General features: G+C 37.1%; 1 protein-coding gene across 16 annotated transcripts in view; it reads left to right on the plus strand.

Moving 5' to 3' along the window:
• The first annotated feature begins 22 nt into the window (after positions 1–22).
• RUBCN (rubicon autophagy regulator) overlaps positions 23–26,162 on the plus strand; it is a 74,761-nt gene continuing 48,621 nt past the window's right edge. For 4 of the 16 annotated variants that reach the window (XM_079156138.1, XM_079156147.1, XM_079156146.1 and 1 more), the window contains exons 1-2: positions 23–304; positions 21,196–21,349. In XM_079156138.1, the coding sequence (XP_079012264.1) occupies positions 132–304; positions 21,196–21,349 (327 nt within the window). In that variant the 5' untranslated portion in view covers positions 23–131. Of the gene's footprint in view, positions 305–10,595; positions 10,866–21,195; positions 21,350–26,162 lie in introns of those variants that run through there. The other 12 variants (XM_079156152.1, XM_079156149.1, XM_079156140.1 and 9 more) reach the window with 5 other exon arrangements.

A 26,162-nucleotide genomic window follows, 5' to 3' on the forward strand; every position in this document is an offset into this window, starting at 1 on the left:
GCTTCGGCACACACGAACCTTGCACACCCTACTGCACTGCAGCCTGGGGAGGCAAAGCAGACCTGTGCGAGCGTAGGTTGCAGTACTGCGTCCCGGCTCTTCTCTCCCTGGCACGCGGCTGCACCTGCAGCATGCGGAGTTGCCACGTCCGGTCCAAACGCAAAAACTGCAGTGACTGCTCTTGCGTCACCTTAACAATAAAAGTGAATGCTAACGTTTCCCTGTCTGCACCAGTTCTCAATCAGCACTCTCAAAGTATTTGGCACAGTACCACCTTAATAACACCTCATCTTCCCTTGGGAGGGTAAGTACCTCTGCTTATTTAGCTGCGTTTTTCTCTAATTCATTTGCGATAGGAATTGGTAGGATTCGGGTTTTTTTTTTTTTTTTTCCTAATAATTCCTATAAGAAAGCTTCTTAATATTTGATGAATTTCTGTTTAATAACTTTCATTCTGTTTACAAAATGTGATATCCCCTTTCTTCTTACCTCATTCTTCTCCCTCAGAACGCTCATATGGAAGCATTATTTTATCCTTATAATAGACATTTGCATCTAAGGAAAAAACAACAACAATAACAACAACAAAAAACAGGCGCAGCCCATTCTGCACTAAGAAATATCCGCAATCTTTCCAATTCCTAAAATTTATTTAGCATAGAAACAAGCCAGAACTTTATGATGACCTAAAGTATCTCAAAACCACAAGAGCCTATGCTTAATTTAGTAATGTCACAATGTCATGTGGTTTCCAACTTCAACAGCAATGACACAATTGGCTATTTTTTGCTTGGGGATCCCATGTCTTTAAATATTTCTTATTTTGCACATTGTGTTTGTTAGTAACTTATTTCCCAAAGTTTATTAACAACAACAATGATGACAAAAAAATATTTATGGCCCATCATCCCTTTCTGTATCTGAATTTAAAGCAGAAGATTGCAGTGATAATTTTGGGGTTACCTTAACAATAAACTGCATGTGAATGTTCTTTGTATCTGTAGCGTGAATAAAACCAAGCGCCATTCCAGGGAGTTACATCTCTTAATTATAAGCAAAGAACCATGACATTTGTGTGTGTGTGTGTGTGTGTGTGTGTGTGTAAACCTGGATAGTCTTGAAGAAATGTATGGTTTTTATTAAGCTTTTGGAGAATTTATAAGTTAACTGCTTATTCTCAAAGGTCAAGTTGGCTTTCTTCCCGGTGCCAAAAATATAACTTTTCAGAAAGAGTGAATCAGCCTGGGACACACCTGTCAAGGAGTACAAGGAATTTTAATAGTGAAGGAAGGTTTTAACTAAAAAAGACCCAAGAAGGGCTGGAGATGTATCTCAGTAGTAGAGCACTTACTTAACATGTGTGAGGCCCTAGGTTCCATCCCTAGTCCTGCAATAAAATAAAATAATAATAAAATTCAGCTTGTCAAGGGGAATAGCATGGATTCTCTTGTCAAGGGGAATAGCATGGATTCTCTTGGCACAAGGTTTTTTGATTGTTTTGTTTTGTTTTGTTTGGCATAAAGGTCTTGATTTTACTACTCCACCCTATAACCTCCACCCTTCTCTGGACTGCTAACAACTAGGGAAAGTGGGTTGTAGGGGTAAAAGTCAGTGGAACACCTAGGTTATATTGAGTGATAACTTTTTCACTCATTTCAGTCACATGTGATCTTGGGAGTACTTCTTCCTTACACTCCTCTTCAAAACAAGAAAGTAGTGATATTAATTGAATTTATATAAGTTACACTAAGTTATTTCTAGGATTCCTTATAGTTCTAAAATCCTCTTCTCACAAGACAATTTTCCCCACATTAGCCTTCTCTCAATAGAAATAACTTCTGCAAACTGTTCATTTGTAGGAGTAAACTACAGAGAGGAACCTTAGGTTATATTCCAATTTTGTTTAAGAAAATTATTGTACTTAGCATTTGGAAGCATTTTATATTTAGGTATTTATAGAACAAATAACAAAAATCCCAAATACATAAAATTCTCCCTAATATAATATAGGTTTCTTTTTATTTTAGTCTTCTGTTCAAAACTTAAACCTTAACCCAAATTTTAATGCTAAAAAGATATGCCCCAATATTTTCATCAAATAATTCTTTTTGTTGTTGTTGTTGTAAGAGGACACAGTGCCTTTATTTGCTTATTTTTATGTTGTACTGAGGATGGAACCCAGTACCTCACCCTTGCTAGGCAAGCACTCAACTATTGAGCTACAACCCCAGCCCCAGTAAGTAATTCTTGCTGTTGTGTTTTGGACTTTCAACTTTCCCCTTGGGCTGAGGGTCTCAGAGTCTCAGAGCAATCTCCCCAGATTCCAAAGGGAAAAGCAAGAAAACAAGAGTGAAAGGCATTGTGGGTAATAGTAGGTCTGGTTACACAAAAAACAAAACAAAATAGCAACCTGAAAAACACACAGCAAAGTGGAGAAGGAGACAAGCCAAGAAATCAGAACTGGGCCTTGTCCAAGAAGTCTATCAGCCAGCTACAAGGGCTGGGGTTAAAGGGTCAACCCTGCAATTTTCCAGGGCATGAGAATCAGCTATTCATTTAATCATGTATTCATTGAGCACCAGGTATTGTAATAGGCCCCTGGGATAAAATGGTAAGCAAGATGGATGCAGTGCCTATCTTCTCACAGCTTGTAGAGCAAAAGGTATTTTCTGAGCAGCTACTATGAAAAATGCAATATGCTGGACACAGGAATACAGCAGTTCAGTAACTTTATCTAAATCAAAACAACTCAAATAGTCACCCTTTTTAGAGGCTTGATTTCATAATGTAGGTAAGACAACATCTAGGATAGTGGGGAAAATAAAGGACCCATTAAACTGAGAGATCAGATATAAACAGTGAACAACTCTTTAGTATGTCCCAGGTTTTAAATAAACCAGATTTTTAACTAGACTTTTATGAATATTTAGGATACATTTATACTAAAGAATTATTCATTTATCTGAAATTCAAGTTTAACTGGGAGACGTTTTTATTTGCTATATCTGGCAACCTTAACAACATACCATACTTTCCTAGTAACACTTTCTGACTCTCTTTTTACAATTATAAAGAAATCTACATTCTCAAAGGTCAGTACAACTTATATACATTCCCCCCTTAACTTTTTTTTTTACTTTTTCTTTTTCTTTTTCCAGGGCTTCATACTTGCTAGGCAAGCACTCTACCACTGAGCCACATTCTTAGTCCCTTAACTTTTTAAAATTAGTTTTAAATTTCCTTTTTCTCAGTTTTATTGAGATGTTGATAGACAATAAAAGACATTTAAAGTGTTCAATATTTACAGTATGCTGTGCATATACCTATGAAAAACACAATAGTCAGAATAATAAGTCCATCATTCCCAAAAGTTTTCCTGTGCTTCTTCGTAATCTTTCCCCTCATCTACTGCCTAAGCAACCATGATGTGTTTTCTTTCACTCCAGGTTAATTTGCACTTCTAGACTTTTAGAAGAATGGAATTATATACTATGTACTTTCTAAAAACTGGATTATTTCACTTAGTATAATTGTTTCTAATTTGTATGTTTTTAAATTTCTTTTTCTTACCTTATTGCACTGAATAGAGACTGTAATACGATGTTTAATCATGGTCAAGTGAAAGTGAATGTTTTTGCCTTGTTTCCAACCTCAGAGGGGAAGCCTTCATTCACCCTTAAATATGATTGAATTTTTTTTTAGATGTCCTTTGTTAGGTTAAAGAAGTTCCCTTCTGTTGCTGGTTTGCTGAGGGTTTTAATAAATGAATATTGAATTTAATATTTTTGTTGAACCTTTTACAAAAATCAAATGGTTTTTCTTTTTAAATTTACTAACATGGTGAATTACATGGATTTTCAAATGTTACATTTCTGAGATAAATCTTCTTGATCATGGTGTATTATCATTTTTATATTGTACTCAATTTGTTAGTATTTCACTCAGAATTTTGTCTATTTATGAGTAATACTAGTATGTAACTTCCTTTTCTTATACTGTCTTTTGCATTAATTCTTTTGCTTTTCACAAGAGATTTTCTAGAATTTGTTTGCTGATGTAACGTGTATCATACTGGTATAAGAGAGTGGTAAAATTTGTATTGTATATGTGAAAGAACAAAATACTAATTAGTATATTAACCAGTAAGCTACTTATATATAAAGTACAGTTTTTCTTCTCTTATCTGCTCAATTCTTCCCATTCTCTTGCCTTTGCCAATGCTTTCTGCTATGTTAGTTTTGTTTTTGTTTTTCTACCTTGTTAAAGCTTTATTGTTCCTCTCCTGCTTTGCTCATTCTTTGGTTCTAACTTTTTGCCATTCTAGTCTTTTGCCTTTTAATCTCAGGATTCATTTGTTTATTCATTCATTCAGCAAACAAGTTGAGTTCATACTGTGTACGAGATTGTGCTGGATGTTGGGGACACAGTAGACCATAACAGCCAGGAATTCAGGCAAAGCTGCCGCCTTTTAAAAAACTCAAGAGTTAATGGAGAGCCTGCCCACCCCAGCTAGCCCATTTAAAGGACTAGTACTGATCCCCATGTCCCTGACTATCAGTTGTTCTGTAACTCTGGGAAGCTGCTTTGGGTAGACAGGAGAACTTAAAGGGGAATTCTTTCTGGACTCAGGGGTTGGATCTCTCAGCTCTCTCCTATTTAGGTCTTGCCTTCTCTGGACAGGATGGGGGTCTTGACTACCAGGGGTTCTAGATCCATTCACTCAATGGCCAACTGTAGAATTTTTAAAAATTAAACAAATTTTCATAGATCACACAGTTTCCCCCTATTTAGATAAATTTTATTTCTTTAAAAAGTTATCCTCAATTCATACTGGACTGATTAGTAGTTTTAGAAGGTTCAGTGGAGCCAGAATTCTAGGGTCATGGGGCCTTTAGGCATTCCTGTTTGTCCTTATGCTTCTTCTCTTTGCTCCTCAATTCCCTGCTCTGGAATGAGGAACCCAATCTGATCTAAGGACTAATGCTGTTCTCTCTCATAAAGGGTCTCCTCTGGGTCCAGCATCCAGCTAAAGCTGTAAGATGTCGGAACATGGACAAATTGAACATTCCTCAGCTGTTAAGGTTTTGCTCAGTACATAAATACATTTTTATTCATTTTCATTTTATTAAAAATTCCAAATTTGTATGCATGGCCCAAGGCTGGCAATAAACTTTCCTATGTAAGTGAATAAATGCTTAGAGGGAAAGGAAAAATTTTTGTAAAGACAAAATAAAACCCAGGTAATTAAAATTTGGCAAAATTCTTTTTTCTGTTTCTTTTTTTTTTTATTATTTTTAGTAGCACTGGGGATGAAAACCAGGGCCTTGCTCAAACTAGGAACTGCTCTGCCACTGCGCCACACCCCTAGCCTCAAAAGTTTCTGAAATCATAAGGTATATATGACGAAAATAAAAAGAATTTTGGTAAATCAGTACATTTGGTAAATTAAGTGAATTGATCTTTTGGCAAACTTGGCTAAGAACACTTATAAAAGTGACAAGCTACTTGGAAAACAAATTAATTTTAAAATATATTCAAAATTTAATCATAAGCTAAGCTCAGGAATTTCCATGTGAAACACTAAAATTTTGATTATATTTATCAGGATACAATCTTAAGAAAATAAAACCATACTAAGATCCTTGCTTACTTTTTAAACATTTGAATCTAGATAAAAGTTGCAAAACATAGTACAATGAATACTCATTTACTCTTCACTTAGATTTATAAGATTTAAAGTTTTGCCACATTTGTTTGTCTACATATAGGTAGGTAGATAGACATAATTATTGTTAATTTATTTGGGAGGAGGTTACAGAAATCATGATTCTTTAAAATATATGTCTAAGGATGTTCTTTAATATAAACATGCTAAAATTATCAAGTTCAGGAAATTTAACATTAATGTTACAATACAATTGTAGTACATAACCATACAATATATAGTCCGTAACCAAGTTTTGCTAATACTGAAAAAGCCTTTATAGAATTTTTTTTCCAGTCCAGGATCTAATCCAGGTTCACATGGTGCATTTCTTTGATCTGCCTCTTCTTTAATCTGAAAAAATTTATCAGCCTTTATTAGTCCTTTATGATATTTATTTATTGATTGATTTTTACCATGCTGGGGATTGAATGGGGTCTTACCCGTGCTAAGCAAGTGCTCTACCAGTGAGCTATATCCCCAGCCCTCTTTTTAAAACAAAAATTATTTAGAGACAAGGTCTCCCTAAGAGTTGTCCAGGCTGGCCTGGAACTTACCATCCTCTTGCCTCAGCCTCCAAAGTAGCTGGGATTAAAGGCCTGCATCATTGCACCCAGCTGATATTTACATTTCTGAGACTTGAAGGCAGTTGTTGCATGGATTATCACTCCATTTGTTTGTTATTACTTTGTGTTTAGTTTGAGGGTATTCAATTTTGTGCAAGTCACATCATGCCTTTTTCAGTGTCTTTTTTTTTTTTTTTTTTTTCTTTTTTTGCGGTGCTGGGGATAGAACCCAGGGCCTCGTGCTACAAGGCAAGCACTCTACCGACTGAGCTATCTCCCCAGCCCTTTTTCAGTGTCTTAACATAATCGGACATATGATGTCATTTTGTCTTATTATTGGTGATCTTAATTTTGATCATTTGGTTAAACTGATGCTGCCAGATTTCTCCACTGTAAAGGTATTGTCCCTCATTTGTAATGAAGTCATTTGTGAAGAGATATTTTGAGGCTGTGTAAATATAGTGTTCAGAACAAATTGTGTATGTGTGTGTGTTACCAGGGATTAAACCCATGTTAGGCAAGTACTTTTATACTGAGCTATATCCCATCATAGTTGATTCTTGACTGAATCAATTATTACTATGATGGTTGCAAAATAGTGATTTTTCTACCAATTCCTCTGTATTTGTTAGTTGACATTCTACTGTGAAGGTTTCCCTTCCCCCTTTCTTCTTTCATATATATATATAATATACACATATATATACACACACATATATATATTATATATATCATAGAAACTCATGGACTCATTTTGTGTTAAAAAAAATTCTACTCTGAAAATCAAAGGTGTTAAGAATGTAGGGTTGTGTTTACCTTTGAAGATAAGGTAGATATGTATATACATTATGAGTTTAAGAATAACTTTCAAACTCAATTTGATTCTCAAGTTCTTTCTGACTTGGCCAGTAGAAGACGTTGCTAAGCTTTTAAAATTTGAATACTACGGGGGGCTGGAGTTGTGGCTCAGTGGTAGAGCGCTTGCCTAGCATGTGCGAAGCACTGGGTTTGATCCTCAGCACCACATACAAATATATACATAAATTAAATAAAGGTATTGTGTTCATCTACAACTAAAAAATTAAAAAAAAATTTTGAATACTACAAAAAACGTTGCTAAAAATAATTTTAGTGAATATATTTAAAGAGAACATATTCATGACTATATTGCTAGTCGTTTAATATATTCAAGAATACTAATCCTTAAAAGCAAATTTTGGCAAATAGGTAAATGTAATAAGGTTTTAAAAATCCATTTTTTGATTAATTAATCCTTGAGTGAAATTGGCTTTCTGCCAGTGGTTCTGTAAGACCTACTGTTTGTATAAAAATAGCATTCTGGTAAACTTGAAAACAGACTGATCAGGATCACATGAACTTCTTCAGGTTTTGTGACTTCTAAAATACGAATTCAGGGATGGAGGTGTAATTTAGTAGTAGAGTGCTTGCTTAGCATGTGAGAGGCTGTAGGCTCTATCTCTAGCCCTGCAAGAAACTAAAAATTTTTTATTAGAAAATTAGTAATTGCTAAATAAGGCCATTGCATTTCTGTGACACTATTGAACCATGATGCTAGATATTTTTGGATATCTGGCAATTTTTTGCATTTGGATTTCAGATGCACAAAATTGGGTTAATCATAATCCTTGGTTCATGATATACTCTCATCAGTTTCCAAGTATGGTATTTTTATTTAGTTAGTTAATTAGTTATTTTAAATAACTGACTATAATTATTCATAATTTAATAACTAGTTATTTTAAAAATCATGCACCTACCCATGATGCAAACAAGAACTAGAACAAGCAATTCCACTCTTCATATGCGCTTAAGAGAAACTCTTGCTTATATACAGGAGGAGACCTGTATGACTGTTCACAGAAGGAGTTTACAAGTATAAAACTCTGGAAATCCAAATGCCTATCAATGGGAGAGAGAATGAATAAACTGTGATACAGTGGACTAATGTATGAACTAACTGTTCATACAGTGGACTAATATGCAGCAGTCAAAATCAATGAACTGTAGTGACATAACAACATGAATGAATTTTATCAATATTAAGCAAAAAAAGTGAGACCCCATAGAATACTGCTTAATACCCTTTTTATAATGTTACAACACAAAAAAATCTAAATAACACTCTTGAGGAATATAGATAGATGCAAAGAAAGTAGATAATAAGGGAAGCAATGGAATAAACACAAGGGATTTAGGTTAATGACAGTCTGAGATGACGGAAAAGCACAGGGTGTAAATACATAGCTAGTGTAGATTATTGCCATGCTTACTAATTGCTTTAAAGAAAATTCATGTAAACCCAGACTTGGATATAAAAATAAAATCCTGTTTTCCAGAACTTTTACTATAATTGTAGTTTTAGGATTTCCTGATAAAGCTGACTGTAGTATATGTTGAGATCATATTGCATTACTTTGGGATTGTACTGTATGTCAAAAAGTGAATTTCATACATTTGTAGAAGCAGAAAAAAAGTAGTGAAACCCCAGTGACTAATGCTGCCCCTTTCTTAAAAAGCATAAATTCTTTAGTAGAAAAATATGAGAAAGTTTGAACAAAGATTTTTTATAGATGAAATCATAATTTTCATTAAAAGCTTTTCATTTGTTTTAATTTTCTCTCTGGCGCGCGTGCACACACACACACACACACATTTTCCCAAGTCTGAAAACTCCTAAAAGTTGTGTTAATAGTCATTATTTTCTCATGGAATTATCCTTGATCCCTTCCCATCCCTTCCTTGCCATATCCACTCCTTCATAGATCAGCACTGATTCTATTGTCCTAGTATTGTAATCTGCACCTCCTTGTTTTTACAGCCACTGCTTTAGGCCAGCACTTGCAAACTAACAACCCAAGGGCCAAGGGCCACCTGCAGCCTACAAATTTTATTTGATCTGTGCAATGTTGAAATTCTTAAAAATTTGTTGCCCCCCCCCCCCCCATTGTTGGCAACATTTAAAAACTTGGAAATTGAACCTAGGCAACATTTCAGCTGCCCTTTTTTTTTTTTTTTTTTTTTTTTTGCAGAGCCTTACACATGCTGTGTAAGCACTCTGCCACTGAGCTACACCCCAACTTAGGTTCCAGCTTCTTTTGAAGAATCAGATGTGGCAACCCTAGGTTCATATGCTGATTTGATAATACTCAGTTACAGCAAAGGTGAAACTTCTCTTTTTGATTGAGGTCTGAGCTTTCCAGTTCAGAATTCCTGCCATTTCCTGTTGTTTCTTGGAACTAGTTCACTTCACTCGTTGGCATTACCTGTTTGGTTCCTGTAAGGATTCCAAGTCTTCTCTGTCTTTTCTTCCACCCTTACCTCTAACGTAGTGCATACTCTGTCCTGTCTCCACATTTTTAAAAAATATATATATTATTTTAGTTATAGGTGAACACAATACCTTCATTTCATATTTATTTACTTTGCAATGCTGGGGATTTAACTGAGGGTCTTTGAGGCAAGCACCCTACCAACTGAGCTATACCCCGAGCCCTATTTTGTTTTTTTATGTGGTGCTGAGGATCGAACCCAGGGCCTCATGCATGCTAGGCGAGTGTCCTACCACTGATCCACAGCCCCAGCCCTCCACATTTTTAAAGTTAGTTTTCTAAGGTTTGATCAAATCACGTGATTTGCATGTCCTTGATATACTGTTTCAATATAAAATCCAAGTTCCTTAAAATGGCATCTCACGATCTGCCTACCTGCTCCGGAATGCCACATCATTGTCACCCTTACCCAACTTGGATTACTACTCAGAATCAGCAGTTCCCAAACTTCCTTATGTCTGCCTGTGCTGTTCTCTTCACCTTGCTTCCCCTTTTCTCCTGGTTAACTCGTGCTCATCCTTAAAAACTTTGCGCTGACATCAGTCTTCCAGGAAACCTTTCCCCGAAACCTTTTCCTTCTGCTTTAATTTTGAGATCCCAAAGCGTCTTGTGCCCTTCAGAACAAGTGCACCCTTTACTTCAATGCTTGAGGTCTCCCAACACTATCAACAGGTGTTAAACTAGGGTGGGCTGAAGTGGAGTTAATCGAACTTGGATTCGACCGGCGTTATTTCCTAGTTTACACCTGAGTCCAAATCCCAGGGTAAAGGGGACAGAAGTGCCTAAGCATCCGCAACCTCATGACTTCCCGAAACCAGGCGTCTACCAGATCTAGATCCCACTTCCCAGCCAAGCGTAAAGCCCGCACACCCGCGGGTGATGTCTACAGTCCGTCGCGAGCGTGACCTCGGATTGGGTAGAGCGGTGCATGCTGGAAGCGGCTGGATCGTCGAAGAGCTTACTGGGAGTTGTAGTTCCTGGAGCCGGAAGTGGGGGTGGCAGGGATAGAAACCGCAGCTGAGACAGCAGTCACTAACGCGGCTGCCGCTCCAGGATAGTGCATCACTCTGAGCCCACCTGCCCTGGGTGTCTCCTCTGTCTCTTCGGGGCTCCGGGCCCCCTGAGGAGCAAAGCGGCCGGGACGCCTGTCCTCAGCGAGGAGGCGTCTTCGCAGCCCCGGATGCGGCCGGAGGGCACGGGAATGGATCTCGGCGACTGCGAGGAGCGCCTGCCTGAGGAGAGCAGGTTGGCTAGGAGGGAGCTGGGGAGTCTGGGACTGTGAATGAGCTCGAGCACCGGGAGGGTTTGGGAGGTCTCAGACAGCACAGCGAGAGGTGGCAGGCGCCCAGACCTGCGGGTGCCTGCCGCGGGGCACTTGTTGGGGAGAATTTTTGAGAGTAGGGACTGGTAGGGCGTGGATAGGACGGGGGAACCGAAGAGGGGTGGGTCGGATTCGTTGAGGGCGGGGGAGTGGAAAAGGGTGACGCTCAGATTCAAGACTGCTGGAGAGGAGGTGGATATTGGGAGTCTGGGAGAAAAGGTATGAGGTGCTGTAGTGAAATTTTATAGGCCTGAGTCTATAGATAGGAGTAGGGGACAAGACTCGTGCTTTGGCAGTAACTTGCAGTGACAGCAGCCTGGACCAATATTAAGAGGGTGAGGGAAGCATTTCTTGGGGCAAAGGTTAGAGGTTATGACTGGCCTAGGAAGAAGGTGAGGCAGGAATGAGTGTGGGGAAGAAGGCGAGGAGGGCCCGTGGATGAAAAGCGAGTGTATGTAATGTCAATGGCGTGGGAATAGTGACTTGCTGATGAGACCAGAAATTGTGTGTGTGCCCTTTGTCAGAGTGACAGGGCCTTTCTCTCATTTCCTTTTCATCTTCAAACCTTTCACTTCTTCCCCACAATGCAAACTAAGCAAGTGCACATTTATATGGAACTATTGTCAGAATGTCCATGTCTTCTGGAAATTAGGAAACTTCGGTATTTTGGGTTGTTTTTCCTGAGGAGCTGGGGACTGAATCCAGGACCTCATACATGTTACCACTAAGCTATACCTCAAGTCCTGGGATTTTTTTTTTTTTTTCCTGGGATTTTTTTAAAGAAATGTTTTTTAGATGTTGATTGACCTTATTCATTTATTTATATGTGGTGTTGAGAATTGAACCCACACATGCTAGGCAAGCGCGCTACCACTGAGCTACAACCCTAGCCGAAGCCTGGGATTTAATATTTTTAAAACTACTATGCCCAAACAGTCAACTGGACTCTGTAGAGGTGTTTCTTCTGTTTGGGTTTCCTTCATTTTAACTGATCTTACAGTGGGGTGTAGTTCAGTGGTACTTACATAGCATGAGGGAAGCCCTGATTCCATCACCATCACTTAGTAACAACAACAACAAAACTGGTCTTAACCTCTTAAAAAGGCTGGCATGGTGACAGGGCTACAGCAGGAATGTGGCTTTAGAGAATCTTGCTTGACATTTAGAAGCAATTTCAGACAAGTCATGGTCTAGGAGTAGCTGAGGTCCAAAGTCTAGAGGCAGAAGATTTACCTCTGAGAAAATATTCTCAGGGGAGAATTGAAATGTGCCTGGGTGAAGATTTTGCTGTTTTAAGGTGATCCCACTTTTATGTACACAGATACCCTGGGGCCGACTGAACAGTCTGGACTGATAGAATGTTGAGATTCTTGCCGGAGACCTATGAATGATGTGTACTAAGTGAAACTGAACATTTTACTTCCCTTTTCCATTTTTCAGTTTCTACTTATTTATATATGGCTATTTATTCTTCCTCCAGATGTCTGTGAAATCTAAAGTTTTAGAGTTATTTTGATTTTGCTTTCATGTCAGGCAGACTGAGTCACAAATTTAAGCTCAGTTTCCTTCCCCTTTTAGCTGGTGCTGTGTTAGTTGTTTACTTAACAAATACTTATTTACCATATGCTAGGCACTGTTTTAAGAGCCTTACGCATATTAATTTATCCTCTTAACAATTGTATGAGGTAGGTACTATAGGTACTATTATTTTATAAATGAGGAAGCTTAGACATGGACAGGATAAGTAGTCATACAGTGAATCTCTCTTGGTACTGGGGTTTCAACCCAGGCCGTCTGGCTCTAGAATCTGCACTTTTAATATCTTTACTATACTGCCTCTCAGTATGCAAATAGTGACAATGAAATATATAGATAGATACCATTCTGTGCCTGTCATTCAGACCAGTAGCACATCTCCTTTTCAGATATCTTTGCCTATTTATCTTTTTTATACTTATCTCTTAGCCAGCTAACTTTTTTTTTTTTGTATCTGGGATTAATCCTCAGCGGTACTCAACCACTGAGCCTATTTTATATTTTATGTAGAGACAGGGTCTCACTGAATTGCTTAGTGCCTCATCATTGCTGAGGCTGACTTTGAACTTGAGATCCTCCTGCCTTAGCCTCCTGAGCTTCTGAGATTACAGGCATGTGCCACCCACACCGGCTAACCAGCTAACTTTTGTCAAACCAATTTCATCAGTGGGTTTTCCCCACAGTCATTCATATTGTTGTTGTAGACTTTCTCTCTGTTAGTAGTTGGTGAACTCAGAATGTTCATGATGTTGTTTCATGATGCTTCCTGGTACTGATGGCCTCTTTAACTCCAGATAGACAACTGGTAAACACATGCCTTATGCCAGAGAATTGGGATATTGTGACTGGGTACTGGGAACATAACCTGTCTATGGCCACTAGAGTATCCAATTCAGAAATGGTCTTCCTGATGAGATGGAATCATTTTTAAACATGAAGGATAGAACTTCAGTACATTTCTAAATGCAGTTGATATAGTGAAATGCACATAAATTTTAAAGCCAGATAGACCTACATTTGAATCCTAGCTCCTCTGTGTGGTCAAGTTACTTTCCTGAATTAGTGGGAAGAATGATGCTTTCTAACTAGGGAGGTTGTGATAATTCTACATAATGTGCACAAAGCTCTTCAGAGTGTCTGGTATGTACTAAGTGCAGAGAGTTGCAATAATGTTTTTGCTGTGAGAATTCTATATAATATGCAAAAAGCTCCTCAAAGAGTGCCTAGTAAATACTAAGTGCAAAGAATTGTCTACTTCTATCCAGTCTTCAGGTTTCTTGAAACATGATGGGTTTGTGCTCTGCAGGTTACTACTTGGAGGAGTAGAGCTGTTCTTTCTCCTTCCATGGCTCCTTTATCTGAGTTGAAAACATTGGGGACTGAGGTGTTGGGCTTTTTTTTTTCTTCCTGGCATTATGGGGTTTGAACCCAGGGATGCTCTGGGCTACAGCCCTAGCATTTTATTTTTTTTTTAATTTTGAGACAGTGTCTCACTTACTGCAATCCTTTTACCTCAGTCTTCTGAATAGCTGGAATTACAAGTTTGTGCCAATATGCCTGACTTCCAGTTTTTAACTGGGAGTGTAGTTATGACATAGGTTCCCCTATTGTTTTCCATCTAACTAGCTATCCACTAGCAAAATGCCATAATGCATCTTATTAACTGTCCCTAGATTTCTTAAATGCCAGTTGTATAGAGGTCGTCTGCTAAAACTACTAAACAGTTAAAGGAATGGGCCTTCTTAGCATTGTTCTGTCACCCTAGACTGCCTTAGGTTATAAAATCTTTATCTTTTTTTTGGAGGGGGGAGGGTATTGGGGTTTGAACTCAGGGGCATTCAATCGCTGAACCACATCCCAGCCCTATATTTTGTATTTTATTTAGAGATAGGGTCTCACTGAGTTGCTTAGTGCCTCACTTTTGCTGAGGCTGGCTTTGAACACATGACCCTCTTGCCTTAGCCTCTGGAGCTGCTGGGATTACAGTTGTTTGCCACCTCACCTGACTATAAAGTCTACTTCTGAGCTTGGAATTCAGCTACATATACTCCTCAGTATACCTGGTGCAATGATCCAGATAGAAGCAGAATTTAAGTGGTAAGATACTTTTTAGTGTCTCCAAACTACAATCATTCAACTGAACAAAAACTTCTCTCCCTGTTCTCTGTCTTAATTAATAGCATTTTCCACTCAATCTGAGGCCAGAGCCTCAAAGTGAAATTTGATGTTTCCCTCTTCTCCGTTTCCCATATCTAACCAGTCACTATGAATTCTGTTCCTGATTTTTCCTTTGAAGTCTTTTTTTTCTCCATTTTTATTTCTAAAAAAATTTAGGGGATAGTCTTGGTTTAGGCATGATCAGTCTAAGTTCCCAAAGTCAAGTATTCATCTCTGTTTCTCAGCTCTGCTTCCTGATATGTTGGTTTCATTATCAGACAAACTTTTTTACAGGATAACCCTTAGCAACTCTCAAGTTTGGCAATCCTGACCAACAAAACAAAAAATAGTATGCGGTCTGAATAGCTTCTGCAAAAGCAAAAATCCTGGGACTGACTCTTTTTGTTCTGATTTGAGCTATGTTCCTGTTCTCGTAATCAAGGTATGGAATATGCTACTCAGCTGGGCCTAAATCATATACCCAATGCAGGATCCTAGGATCAGGTGAGGCCCTCTTGGAACCTCATGAACCAAAGTTAATTGGTAGAGGGAAACTCAAGAGTTCTGTTACCAAAATAAAATGTTGTGAATTCTGGGCAGATGCAAACAATGCAGTCTATTGTTATCGCTCATTGGGGAATTTTTTTTTTTTTTATACTAACCAGTCTTCCTGTCTGAATTTAGTTTTACAATTCCAGATAGCTTCTCCACACTGCCACTAATTTATTGAGAGACAGAGTTACTGTGGTATTTTACTCAGAAGTCCAGTATCCAATCTGTGTGTTAACTCTTGTGAATCTCCTAGTTACAGAACCATGACATTTGACCATTTTCACATTTTTCTTGCTCTTTTTATTCTTGCTTCTCCACACTCCCTGCAATACCTCCATCTTTGCCAAGAGAGTTTAGTCATCCTTTAACAACTTATTTAGAAGGTATCCCTGACCTGTTCCTTTCCATTTTCTCACTTCACAGTATAGTGCCTTCATAGCATAGTTAATTTGCCTGTTTCCCCATTACTTTTTGAGTTGCCTGAGAGATGAGAACCGTCCTTCTTTAACCACCAAACCCCTGCTTCCTAACACAGTTCTTGACACATATTTAATGCTCAGTGAATATTTCTTTAAGAAATGAAAAGATTAGCAATTTGATCATGTGTCTTACAGTTGGGCAGTGCCAGTATTCTTGCCATTGGAAGGACCTTTTTCCCCCTCCCTATTAATTTTAATTTTTTTCACATTTATCTTCATTTCATATTTTTCCCCATTTCTTTCCATTTTCCCTTTGATCATACTAAGGGTGGCGAGTTTGTAGATAACTAGTAACAAAGCAGGATAATCACATGATTTTTTTAGCAGTTCACACTGCTAATTCAATTATTAGTACCCAAAAACAATATGAAACACACACACACACACAAAACATAGAAATGGAACCTTGTTGCTTTTAGGAAAACTGTTGCTGTGGGAACCCAGGAGGGGAAGGCAAATCAGCTGACTACAGCAACCCTAAGCCTGAAGATTTTCTCAGTATTCTTCTCACAGCTGTTTCTGCGTTGTTTTTTTGTTTTTTGTTTTTTTTTGTACCAGGGATTGAACCATTGAACCCAGGTGTCCTTAACCACTGAACCACATCTCCAGTCCCCCCTTTTTTTCTTTATTTTGAGACAGGGTCTCACTGAGTTGCTTAGGACCTTGCTAAATCGCTGAGGCTGGTCTTGAACTTAAAATTCTTCTGCCTCAGCCTCCCAAATGCTTACAGGCATGCTCCACCATGCCTGGCTATTTCTGCTTCTCTATAGCTTTATTACTTCTAGGTGGATTTTTTTTCTTATTCTTTCCTCCTCCTCCTCGTCCTCCTTCTCCTCTCCCACCATCCCCTCTTCTTTTTTAATCTTTTACTCCACAAGTTTCATCAACCTGTTTGGGTGATTATAGACCTGCTTTGTCCAACATGATTGCCACTAACCACACGTGACAATTTAATAGTTTTTAAGTATTTCTAGGTTGAATAGTATATCAATAACATATACTGTGGGAGCTCTAATAAAGGAATTATAGTGGATCAGATGATTTAGAACCTTTGGAGAAGAGATTGAGCTACAGCTGAACCTTAATTCCTGAATGGGGTGACAGGAAGCATTCCAAATAAAAAGATTTGCATGAAATAGGAGTGAGGTTGTTATGTTTCTAATAGGGTGAGGTAGATAGTCTGTATTTTATTCAAATTAAAGAATACTGAGCAGGAAAGTTTGTATTAAGTTTCTGACCAAGTGGGCTGGAGTTGTGGCTCGGTGGTTGAGCACTTACCTAGCATGTGTGATGCCCTGGGTTCGATCCTCAGCATCACTTATAAATAAATAAATAAAATAAAAGATCCACTGACAACTAAAAAATATTTAAAAAAAAAGATTGGGCCAAGTGATTTAAAATATTTGAACTTCATACTAAGGAGTCTGTACTACATCATCCATGGTTAGTTTTCTGACATAAGAGATTTTCCTGCCTTTTGTTAAATCTAACTCATTGTTGAAATTCAGTAATTTCATTATCATTTAAATTTAATATAATCAGTGAGACATTTGTTGAATAGGTATGAAGTTGCCAAGTATGCTATAGGCACTGCCTATTTCCTCCCAGATTTTAAGTTTCAATCATTAAAGGGTTTGAACTAGCAATAATTAGGTTCTCCTAAGTACCCCAGAGCTGAGAGACTATATAATAGTCAAATATTGTTTTTTCTATATTATTTACTTAAAAAGCAGCAGAAATATTTAACTGTAGTCTATAAGCTAATACTGTATAGTTAAAAATAGAAAATATGTAGCCAGGTAAGAAAAGATACCAAATACAAATTAAGTGTGGGAGTCTCTTGCTACCTCAGTGTTACCAATAATTATATCTCTTAATTTTTTTTTTTCTCTCCCTTGAGGAGGAACCCATTCCTTCTTTCCAGGAAGTGCTTTCCAGGAAGTCCCAGGGGCTTACTTGACCACAGTTTTTCTGCCTGAGAGGCCCCTGATACTTGGGTATTAAAAAATCTTTTATGGTGCTTTCCAGTTTCTTGTTTGCTGACTTTTTTCAGATCACTGTTCCTTTATTAATTGCTAGTCTCAGAGAAGGGCAAAACTGTTGCCCACTTCTCTGTATTTCCTTCATATCATCAAAGGTTACTACTATAGATATTTTTTTGTGTGTCTTTACATTGTAGTCATAAATGTAATTTTACATTTTGTTTTTTATAGTTTAATATATTACTAGCTTTGGAAGCTTTTTGATCAAGAATTTCAATTTTTTCATGATATATCATCATATGGATATCATACTTCTCTCCTTTACTTGATACAGCCTGATCTTCAGTTGTGATCTCAGGTAATGATACTATGACCCAATCTAGATAAATGTCATTGGACAGATGGCATATGCTGATAAGCTGAAGTTGTTTCCCTTTACCACTAAAAAGAGTACTTGGGAGTTGATGATGTCTGGTATTTATTTCCTGCATTGAATATACCTTTATATTTGCATAATACTTTCACTTATTTATTATATATCACTTATTTTTAGTTATTAGTTATATTTGAGTTATATATATAATACTAGTTTTTTAAAAATAAGATTTGTTTGTAACTTTTTTGTATTAATCTTGTTGCTCCTTATTATAATTCCACAAACTTAAGACTTGAGTTGGCATTTAGGAAAACTTTTTACCCCTGGATGTCCTTGAGTCATTTAAGCAATTCCTATTCCTCTTTAAAGGAGGAATGTAGCCAAAATCCTCTCTAAAGAAATTAGTTGGGACTTTATTCTGTAATTGGCTTTACTGTGAGTTGATGAAAATGATTCAGGTAGAGGTGGGTTCTGCTTTCCCTTGCCACTCAGGCCTAGTTCCTCCTTGGCAGAGAGTGAGAGACCTAGAAATACATGCTTTTAATTTAAGGTGATTAAGGGAGAAACATTTTGTGTACTTGTAAAAGCTGCTTTTCCAAGAAGTGCTCTCAACCTAATATAACTTCTCAACCTTTTACACTGTGTCCAAATAAAGGCTGCTTGTGAATAAAAGGTGATATCATACATATAATTATCACCAAACAGATTTAAGCTAGGAAAAACTGACTACCTGCTGAAAATGTGGTTAAAGAATAGGGAAAGGATATTTGATTTCTCCATGGTGATCTGTTTACTTGCTTCTAAGATTCAGGCATTAATGGATTAATCCAACCGCTATATATGGTCATCAATTGAATTTAGTATTTCAACTCTCTGAAAATGATAATTTTATCATTATGGTAGAGGACACTAACAAGGTGAAGACACAGACTAATCATGTAAATTAATTTTTTAAAAAAGTTGGATTTTCTCAATGAACATATATACACATATACCAATATAGTCTATTGGGTATAATGTAGAATAAAATAAAAGTTACACTCTTGTAGCTTTGGCAACTCGAGGGCATGTTATTGTGGAGAAGGAAAAGTTCTTTAGCATCATTCAAATGAAGCTATTAGAGCTGAATGTTCAAAGTTTCTAGGATTTCATTGCTCTTTGTATAATTTTGGAAGGAAAGCCCTAGGATGATAGGGTATTTGATGTTTGCTTGTGGAATTTATCATGCTATTCTTTGACAGTTAATGTTGTGAGATTAATGCAGAATGAATCAGAGCACAGATATGCAGAGTCACCTGTTAAGCCAGACTGGTTTTCAGGCCTGTAAGACTTGACTGTAGCCTGTTGGAATGTGAAAACTGTGTCAGACAGACCTGAGGTTAGCCCTGACGAAGTATAGATGGAGAGTCACTGAGCAAAAGCTGGCGGTCAGTTGGCTTCTGTGATGGCAGTTTCTTACAGTCTTAACAATAAATAGCATTTTAATGACCATTTTAGTCCCTCTGGTATAGAGATAGAACAAGAGAAGTCTGGGGGCTGGAGTTGAGGTTCAGTGGTAGAGTGCTTGCCTGGCATGCGTGAGGCCCTGGGTTCAATCCTTAGCACCACATATAAAATAAAAGATCCATCAATAACTAAAAAATATAAATAAAAAAAGAGAGAGAGAGAAGCCTGGTGACTCAAGTTTAATGAAATAAGGTTAAGGAAACTTGATGTCTCCAATTTAAATAAATTTTTATTCACAAGGCCTTCAAAGCAGACCAGAGTGAGATCCATCTGGCCCTCCCTTTTGGGATAACACTCCTATACCCTATCTATCACTGATTTTATTTATAGATTTTATTTGTCTGCTTTTACTTCCCTCATCCACTTTCCTAAAATAACTCTTAAAATGACTAAAGAGATTAGTTTGGGGTATTGGTAGAAAGGATTTTAATTCAGGACCCTCCCATAGATATTTACATGATATAAAACAGTTATGTTGAAAGTTCCCTGAAGAAATCATTGCCATTTCTTATGACTATCATTGAAAAGAGGAAGGAATTGTATTCTTTTTTTTTTTTTTTTTTTGCGGTACTGGGGATTGAACTCAGGGCCTTGTGCTTGCAAGGCAAGCACTCTACCAGCTGAGCCATCTCCCCAGCCCCAGGAATTGTATTCTAAATAAAAATAAAAGGAAGATAAAGTGTGCAACATAACAATTGGGTCCCAAGAGGCAGAGTTTGACACTTCTCATGTTTTCCTTACCCAGTTTGATTCAGCATATATCCAGCTCTTTAATTCACTCACATTTGTTTTTGAGTTTTTATTGCATTAGAAATGGTGTTAAGAAAATGCTGGAGATTTAAGAGGAAAGTTAAGGATCTTTTAGGACAGCAATTTCAAACTTTTCCACTAAAATACATCAAATCACCTAAGACAATGAGCTGATAACTGGTTTGGGAACATTTCCTGAAGTGGCTTGGTGCAAACTTTAAAACATTTTTGTCTCAATTTTAACTTAAAAATCATGGAGGAAACAATCATGGACAATTTGTATTCTTGTCTGTAATATTTTTTATGTACATGCACACTTTTTGCCCTTTACTATGTTGTACTTTGTGCTTAGAAGTATATCAAATAGGGCTGGGGTTGTGGCTCAGTGGTTGAGTGCTTGCCTGGCACATGTGAGGCACCACATTAAGAAAATAAACAAACAAAATAAAGGTACTGAGTCCATCTGTAACTAAAAATACTTAGAAAAAAAGTGTATTGAATAAAAAGTAGTGTTCTGACTTTTTTGTTTGCTTTTTTGTAAAAGATTTCTGGTTCTAATTGAGTGTTCTCATCTTTTTGCCCAAGTACTGTTACTTTTCAGAAATGGATCTTAATAGGTCATACTCCTAAGAACATAGAGTCATAGACTACTTATATGAGGATTGAATTAGACAGTAGATGAAATAATTCATAAAGCATAATGTGTCATGTTAATGTGAGGGTTTTTTGTTTCTTGTTTTTAATTTTAGTGTTTTTTACAATTTTATCCTCTAAGAGTTGAGTCTATTCTCAAGTGAAAAATTAATAGGGGAGCGAATGTTAGAATGTGTGGTGGGAGACTCCTTGGTTTAGACTTTCTTTAGTATGATCAGAAGTCAGGTACAGCAAAGTTAACTAACCATTGATATAATTGCAGGAGGGAGCACTGGCAGTTGCTGGGTAATTTGAAGACTACAGTTGAGGGTTTGGTGTCAGCTAACAGCCCCAATGTTTGGTCCAAGTATGGTGGCCTGGAGCGGCTTTGTAGGGACATGCAGAACATCCTCTATCATGGGCTCATCCATGATCAGGTATGTAGAACTCCTCTTATTTTTTTTTCCCCCTAATTGACTGAATTACTTGTTGGAAACAAATAGTTGCATTAAATTGTTTGGCAGGGAGAAGATGAAGTCCACTAGTCTGAGTTTTTTTTTTTTTTTTTTTTTTTTAATATTTTTTAGTTGTAGACAGATACAATACATTAATTTATTTATTTTTATGTGGTGCCAGGGACTGAAACTGCCTCACACATGCCAGGCAAGTGCTCTACCACTGAGCCACAACACCAGCCTGTCTGTGAGCTCTTGAGGATAGGATTGAGACTTAATAATTTTTTTTTTTTTTTTTTTTTTTTTTTTAGTTGTAGGTGGACACAGTATCTTTATTTTATTTTTATGTGGTGCTGAGGATTGAACCCAAGGCCTCATGCACACTGGGCAAACGCTCTATCACTGAGCCACGACCCTAGCCCTTAATACTTTTTTTTTGTATCCAAAAATTTTTATTTACTGCCTGATTTACCACAGATGTCAGTAGAATAAATAAATTGCTGGGTGTGACAGCAATGAGATGTTAGATCAGTTTATGTTAATTGTTGTTACTTTAACCAATGACTATGAACTTAATGGCGTAGAACAACACAAACTTGTTATTTTACAATTCTTGAGGTCAGAATTCTGACATAAGTTTCTCTAGGCTCAAAGCATGGTATCTGCAGGGTTGTTCTTCTGGAGGCTCCAGGGAATTCTCCCATTTGCTTGTCTTTTTGTCTTCTCAAGTTGCATTCCTTGCATTCTTTGGCTCTTAGCCCCTTCCTCTATCCTCAATACCTCCTAGAACTCCTATAATTACTAGGGCTTACCTGGATAATCTCACCATCTCAAGATCCTTAATTTTTATCCTCCTCCCCCTCCCCCTTCCCTTCATCCTTCTCCTCCTCCTCCTCCTCCTCCTCCTTCTACTCCTTTTCCTCTTCCTCCTGCTATAGTGGGGAGTTGAACCCAGGGGCATTGTACCACTGACCTACATTCACGGCCCTGTAATTTTTTTATTTTGAGACAGAGTCTTACTAAATTGTCCAGACTGACCTTGAATTTGAATTTGCCTCAGCCTCCTGAGTACCTGGGATTACAGATGTGCGCCACTGCATCTGCCAAAAGATCCTTAATTTAATCACATCTGCCAAGTTCCTTTTGTCATAAAGAGTGACATTCACAGGTTCTAGGAATTGGGATGTGGACACCTTGGAGGACTATTTTAATCAACCACAGTCAGGAGTCTTTTTGTTTCCCCCCCTGAATCTTAGGTTTTTTTAAAACCATGGTTTACCACCCCCTCTTGTCCTGTCCCCCACCCATGCACCCCCAAAATAGGTAGAACAAAGGGAGAAAAAGAGCTTAGGCAAAAATGTATTATTTCTGACTTTCATCCAGGAAATGTTTCTACTGAATAAGAAGGTGAAACTCCAGTGTGCTTGCTTACATTGAATGTACTTTCCTTTATAAAATTCTTTTGCCTAGAAACCAGTGTGATCTAGTGAAATTGTTTAGGCTTGATGAGATTGGTGTAATTAATATTCTTTTCCTGATGGAAAATCATCATTTCTTCCTCTGATTCTCTTTGAATTGGATTTTTCATCTTGTTTCCTAAATTCAGACTTTTGTTATTACTATCTTTGCTTTAAATTAATAATACGTTGAAAGAATTATATACTTCACTTATAGGGCTAGTGAGAATTCATCCATATCCATATGAAAATTCTAGCAGTTTTAGAAATGACAAGAGGTGAAGAGAAGGGAAGATTAACCGAGTAGTTAATAGGTAGTGGTTGAGTCACTGGGATTTTTCTCTTAGGAGCATCCCAGGACACATTTGAGAAATAATTATAAGATATTATCATTTTTAGAATACACTTTCAACATAACTTTGTAGACAACTGGTTGATGTTTCTGAATGGTAGTTTTGATTTTGATTTGTGTTTTTGTTATAAACTTTATTTCATGTTGAGTTTCTTTTTCTTCATATTCTCAATTCTAATAACTTTGAGTTTTGAAAATGAGTAGAATCCCATAATACATAATGTTTTTTGCTTTATCTTTTTGGCAATTACTCCATTTTCAGTGTTTTAAGTAAGGCTTTGTTATGGGTAAAATTTTCTAGTGAGTCATTGGGGTTTAGTATTGTCTTTTTAAACATCAAAACTCACAAATATATGCATAATTGTGTACTTATAAACACTCATATCCTCCCATGTCAAGAATGAGTATTCTTTACTGGAAATCCTTTCCCGTGATCAAGCTCATGTTTTTTTTTTTTTTTTAGTCAGAATTTATTTTCAGTTGGTGGTCACAATGCAAAAGATCTAATCAACTGTCATGAAAGTGTTCATATTTGATAGAATATAATGTTACCCTCCCTTCTAGAAAGATATGTATATTGCCTCTGAAAAATATCTTCAAATGAGTGTTCCTGTTGGGTATTTTCAGAATTCAATGGGAAAGTTAGCATAGGTTAGAATTTTCCTATTCAGAGAAAGTGAAGGTGAGGCCTGTGTATTAAAGGACTTGGAAGAGAGAAAAAAACATGAGCTTTTAAAGAGCTGAATTCTTAATGGTCTTCGTTTTAAAAACATCTTTCTAGTTGAGTGCAGTGTCCTATGCCTGTAATTCCAGTGCCTCAGGAGGCTGAGGCAGAAGAATTTCAAGTTTGAGACTAACTTCAGCAATTTAGCAAGGTCTTAAGGACTTAGTAAGACCTTGTCTCAAAATAAAACCTAAAAAACAGCTGAAGGATGTGACTTAGTGATTAAGTGACCCTCAGTTCAATCCCTGGTACCAAAAAAAAAAAAAAAAAAAAAGGCAGTGGCACATGCCTGTAATCCCAGCGATTTGAACAGGAGTCAGGCAGGAAGATCGTAAGTTCAATGACAACCTCAGCAATTTAGTGAGGCCCTAGCAATTTTGTGAGATCCTCTCTCAAAATAAAAAATAAAAAGAGCTGGGGATGTGGCTCAGTAGTAAAGCACCTTTGGGTTCAATTCCTAGTACCGAAATAAAATAAAATAATAATAATAAAATCAAATTAAAAAAACCTTTCTAGGAACATGAAGTTAACATTGTATAATGGACTGATAAGTCTTTGGAATCAAATAGAACATAGACCCTTGAGAAAGAAAATGACATGGTGGTTAAAATTAGGGACTTTAAATTGCACTGCTCTCTTTTTTGTGGGGGGTTTGTACTGGGGATTTAACCCAAGGGCAATTTACCACTGAGCTACATTCCCAGCCCTTTTTATTTTTCATTTTGAGACAGGGTCTCACTGAGTTGCTTAGGGTCTTGCTATATTGCTGAGGCTGGCCTTGAACTTGCAATCCTCATGTCTCAGCCTCCTGAAGTGCTGGGATGACACCTGACTGCACTGCTTACAGTTTAATTAATCTCAGTATCACCATTAATTATGTAGTAATGGGTAAGTTGTATACACTGGTATCCACCTCATAGGGTTGCTGTGAGAAGTAATACATGAAAACCATTAGAAAATATAGTTGTCAATTTTCACTATTAGGTAATATTACTTAACTTTTCTGAGCCTTGCTCTTCCTTCTTCTCTGTTCAGATGAGGATAATAATATTTATTTTACAAAATAAATCTTGATTGAAAAATTAAATGAAGTAGAATACAAAATTTGTTTAGTGATTTGTGGCATATGAGAAATAAGTAATATTCCTTTATTATTTTAGTTTCTAATTACTTGTAATTCTGTGTGTTGAGGTGAATGATCAAGAACATTGAAATTTTCAAAACAGCTACATTTATTCACTGAACTCTGTTATCTGCCCTTACCGCTGGTGATCTTAACAGTGCAGTTTAAGAAAAATGGCATCTAATTACCTAATCTAATGAACATTTCTCCTTTGAATACTATCTTATGTGCAGTATTGTTGAGCATCATCGGATCTTGACTTGTATGACAATGTCTTATGTCATAGAAGTATTGTTCTACCTTTGTGACCACTCTTAAGTTTCTTTCCCTGAAATTTCTTCCTCTATGATTTTAGTGTTCTCTTGTATGTTCTCTTCTTACTCTGTACATTTTCCTAAACAATCTCATCTATTTCCATTGTTGTAACTATCACTCGTGTACTAATGATGCCCAGTTCAGACATCTCTGATGAATCTTCGGTTCATAAGTCTATATATTACCATCTGGCTATTCATCCTACAGGCTAAGCACAGCCAAAACTGAACTTACTGTCTCTCATAGATTGTCCTTCCTCTTGATATTCTTTGCTAATTTGTAGCATTGACTTACTCAGTGTCCTGAGACAGTACTCAAGAACCATGTTGTCATACCAATATGTTTTATAAAACCTCTGTGCAGATTTCCTGAATTGATGACCAAAATAGGTCAAAGGTACTGCCGTTTAGTGGTTAAAGTATTTGTGTCTCAATAACAAATGGGTTCTTTTTTTGGCCCTGTTACTAATTTTACATTGTCATCTAGAGTAGTCACTTAACCATATTACTGTCTTGTAATATCATCTGTACCAGAAAAAGAAAATGTGTCATGATGAAATAGTAAAGTCAATGAGATTCTCAAATGAAAGATGCTTTGTAACTGTACAACACAATTAACATATTGTGTTACAGTTACTGGAAGTATAATATCTGTGAAAGCAACTGGTCATCAGAATGAAAAGTATCAAAGTATGTGATCACTTGCCAAACAGCAGAGCAAACCAGACAAATCTGTTATACACATTCCCTCTCCCTCCCCCCCCTTTCCCTCTCCCTCTCCCTACACACATTGCCTCAAGTAGAGGCTGCAGTAGGGAAAAATAA

This window comes from Sciurus vulgaris (assembly GCF_902686455.1).
Source record: "Sciurus vulgaris genome assembly, chromosome: 10".
NCBI lineage: Eukaryota > Metazoa > Chordata > Mammalia > Rodentia > Sciuridae > Sciurus > Sciurus vulgaris.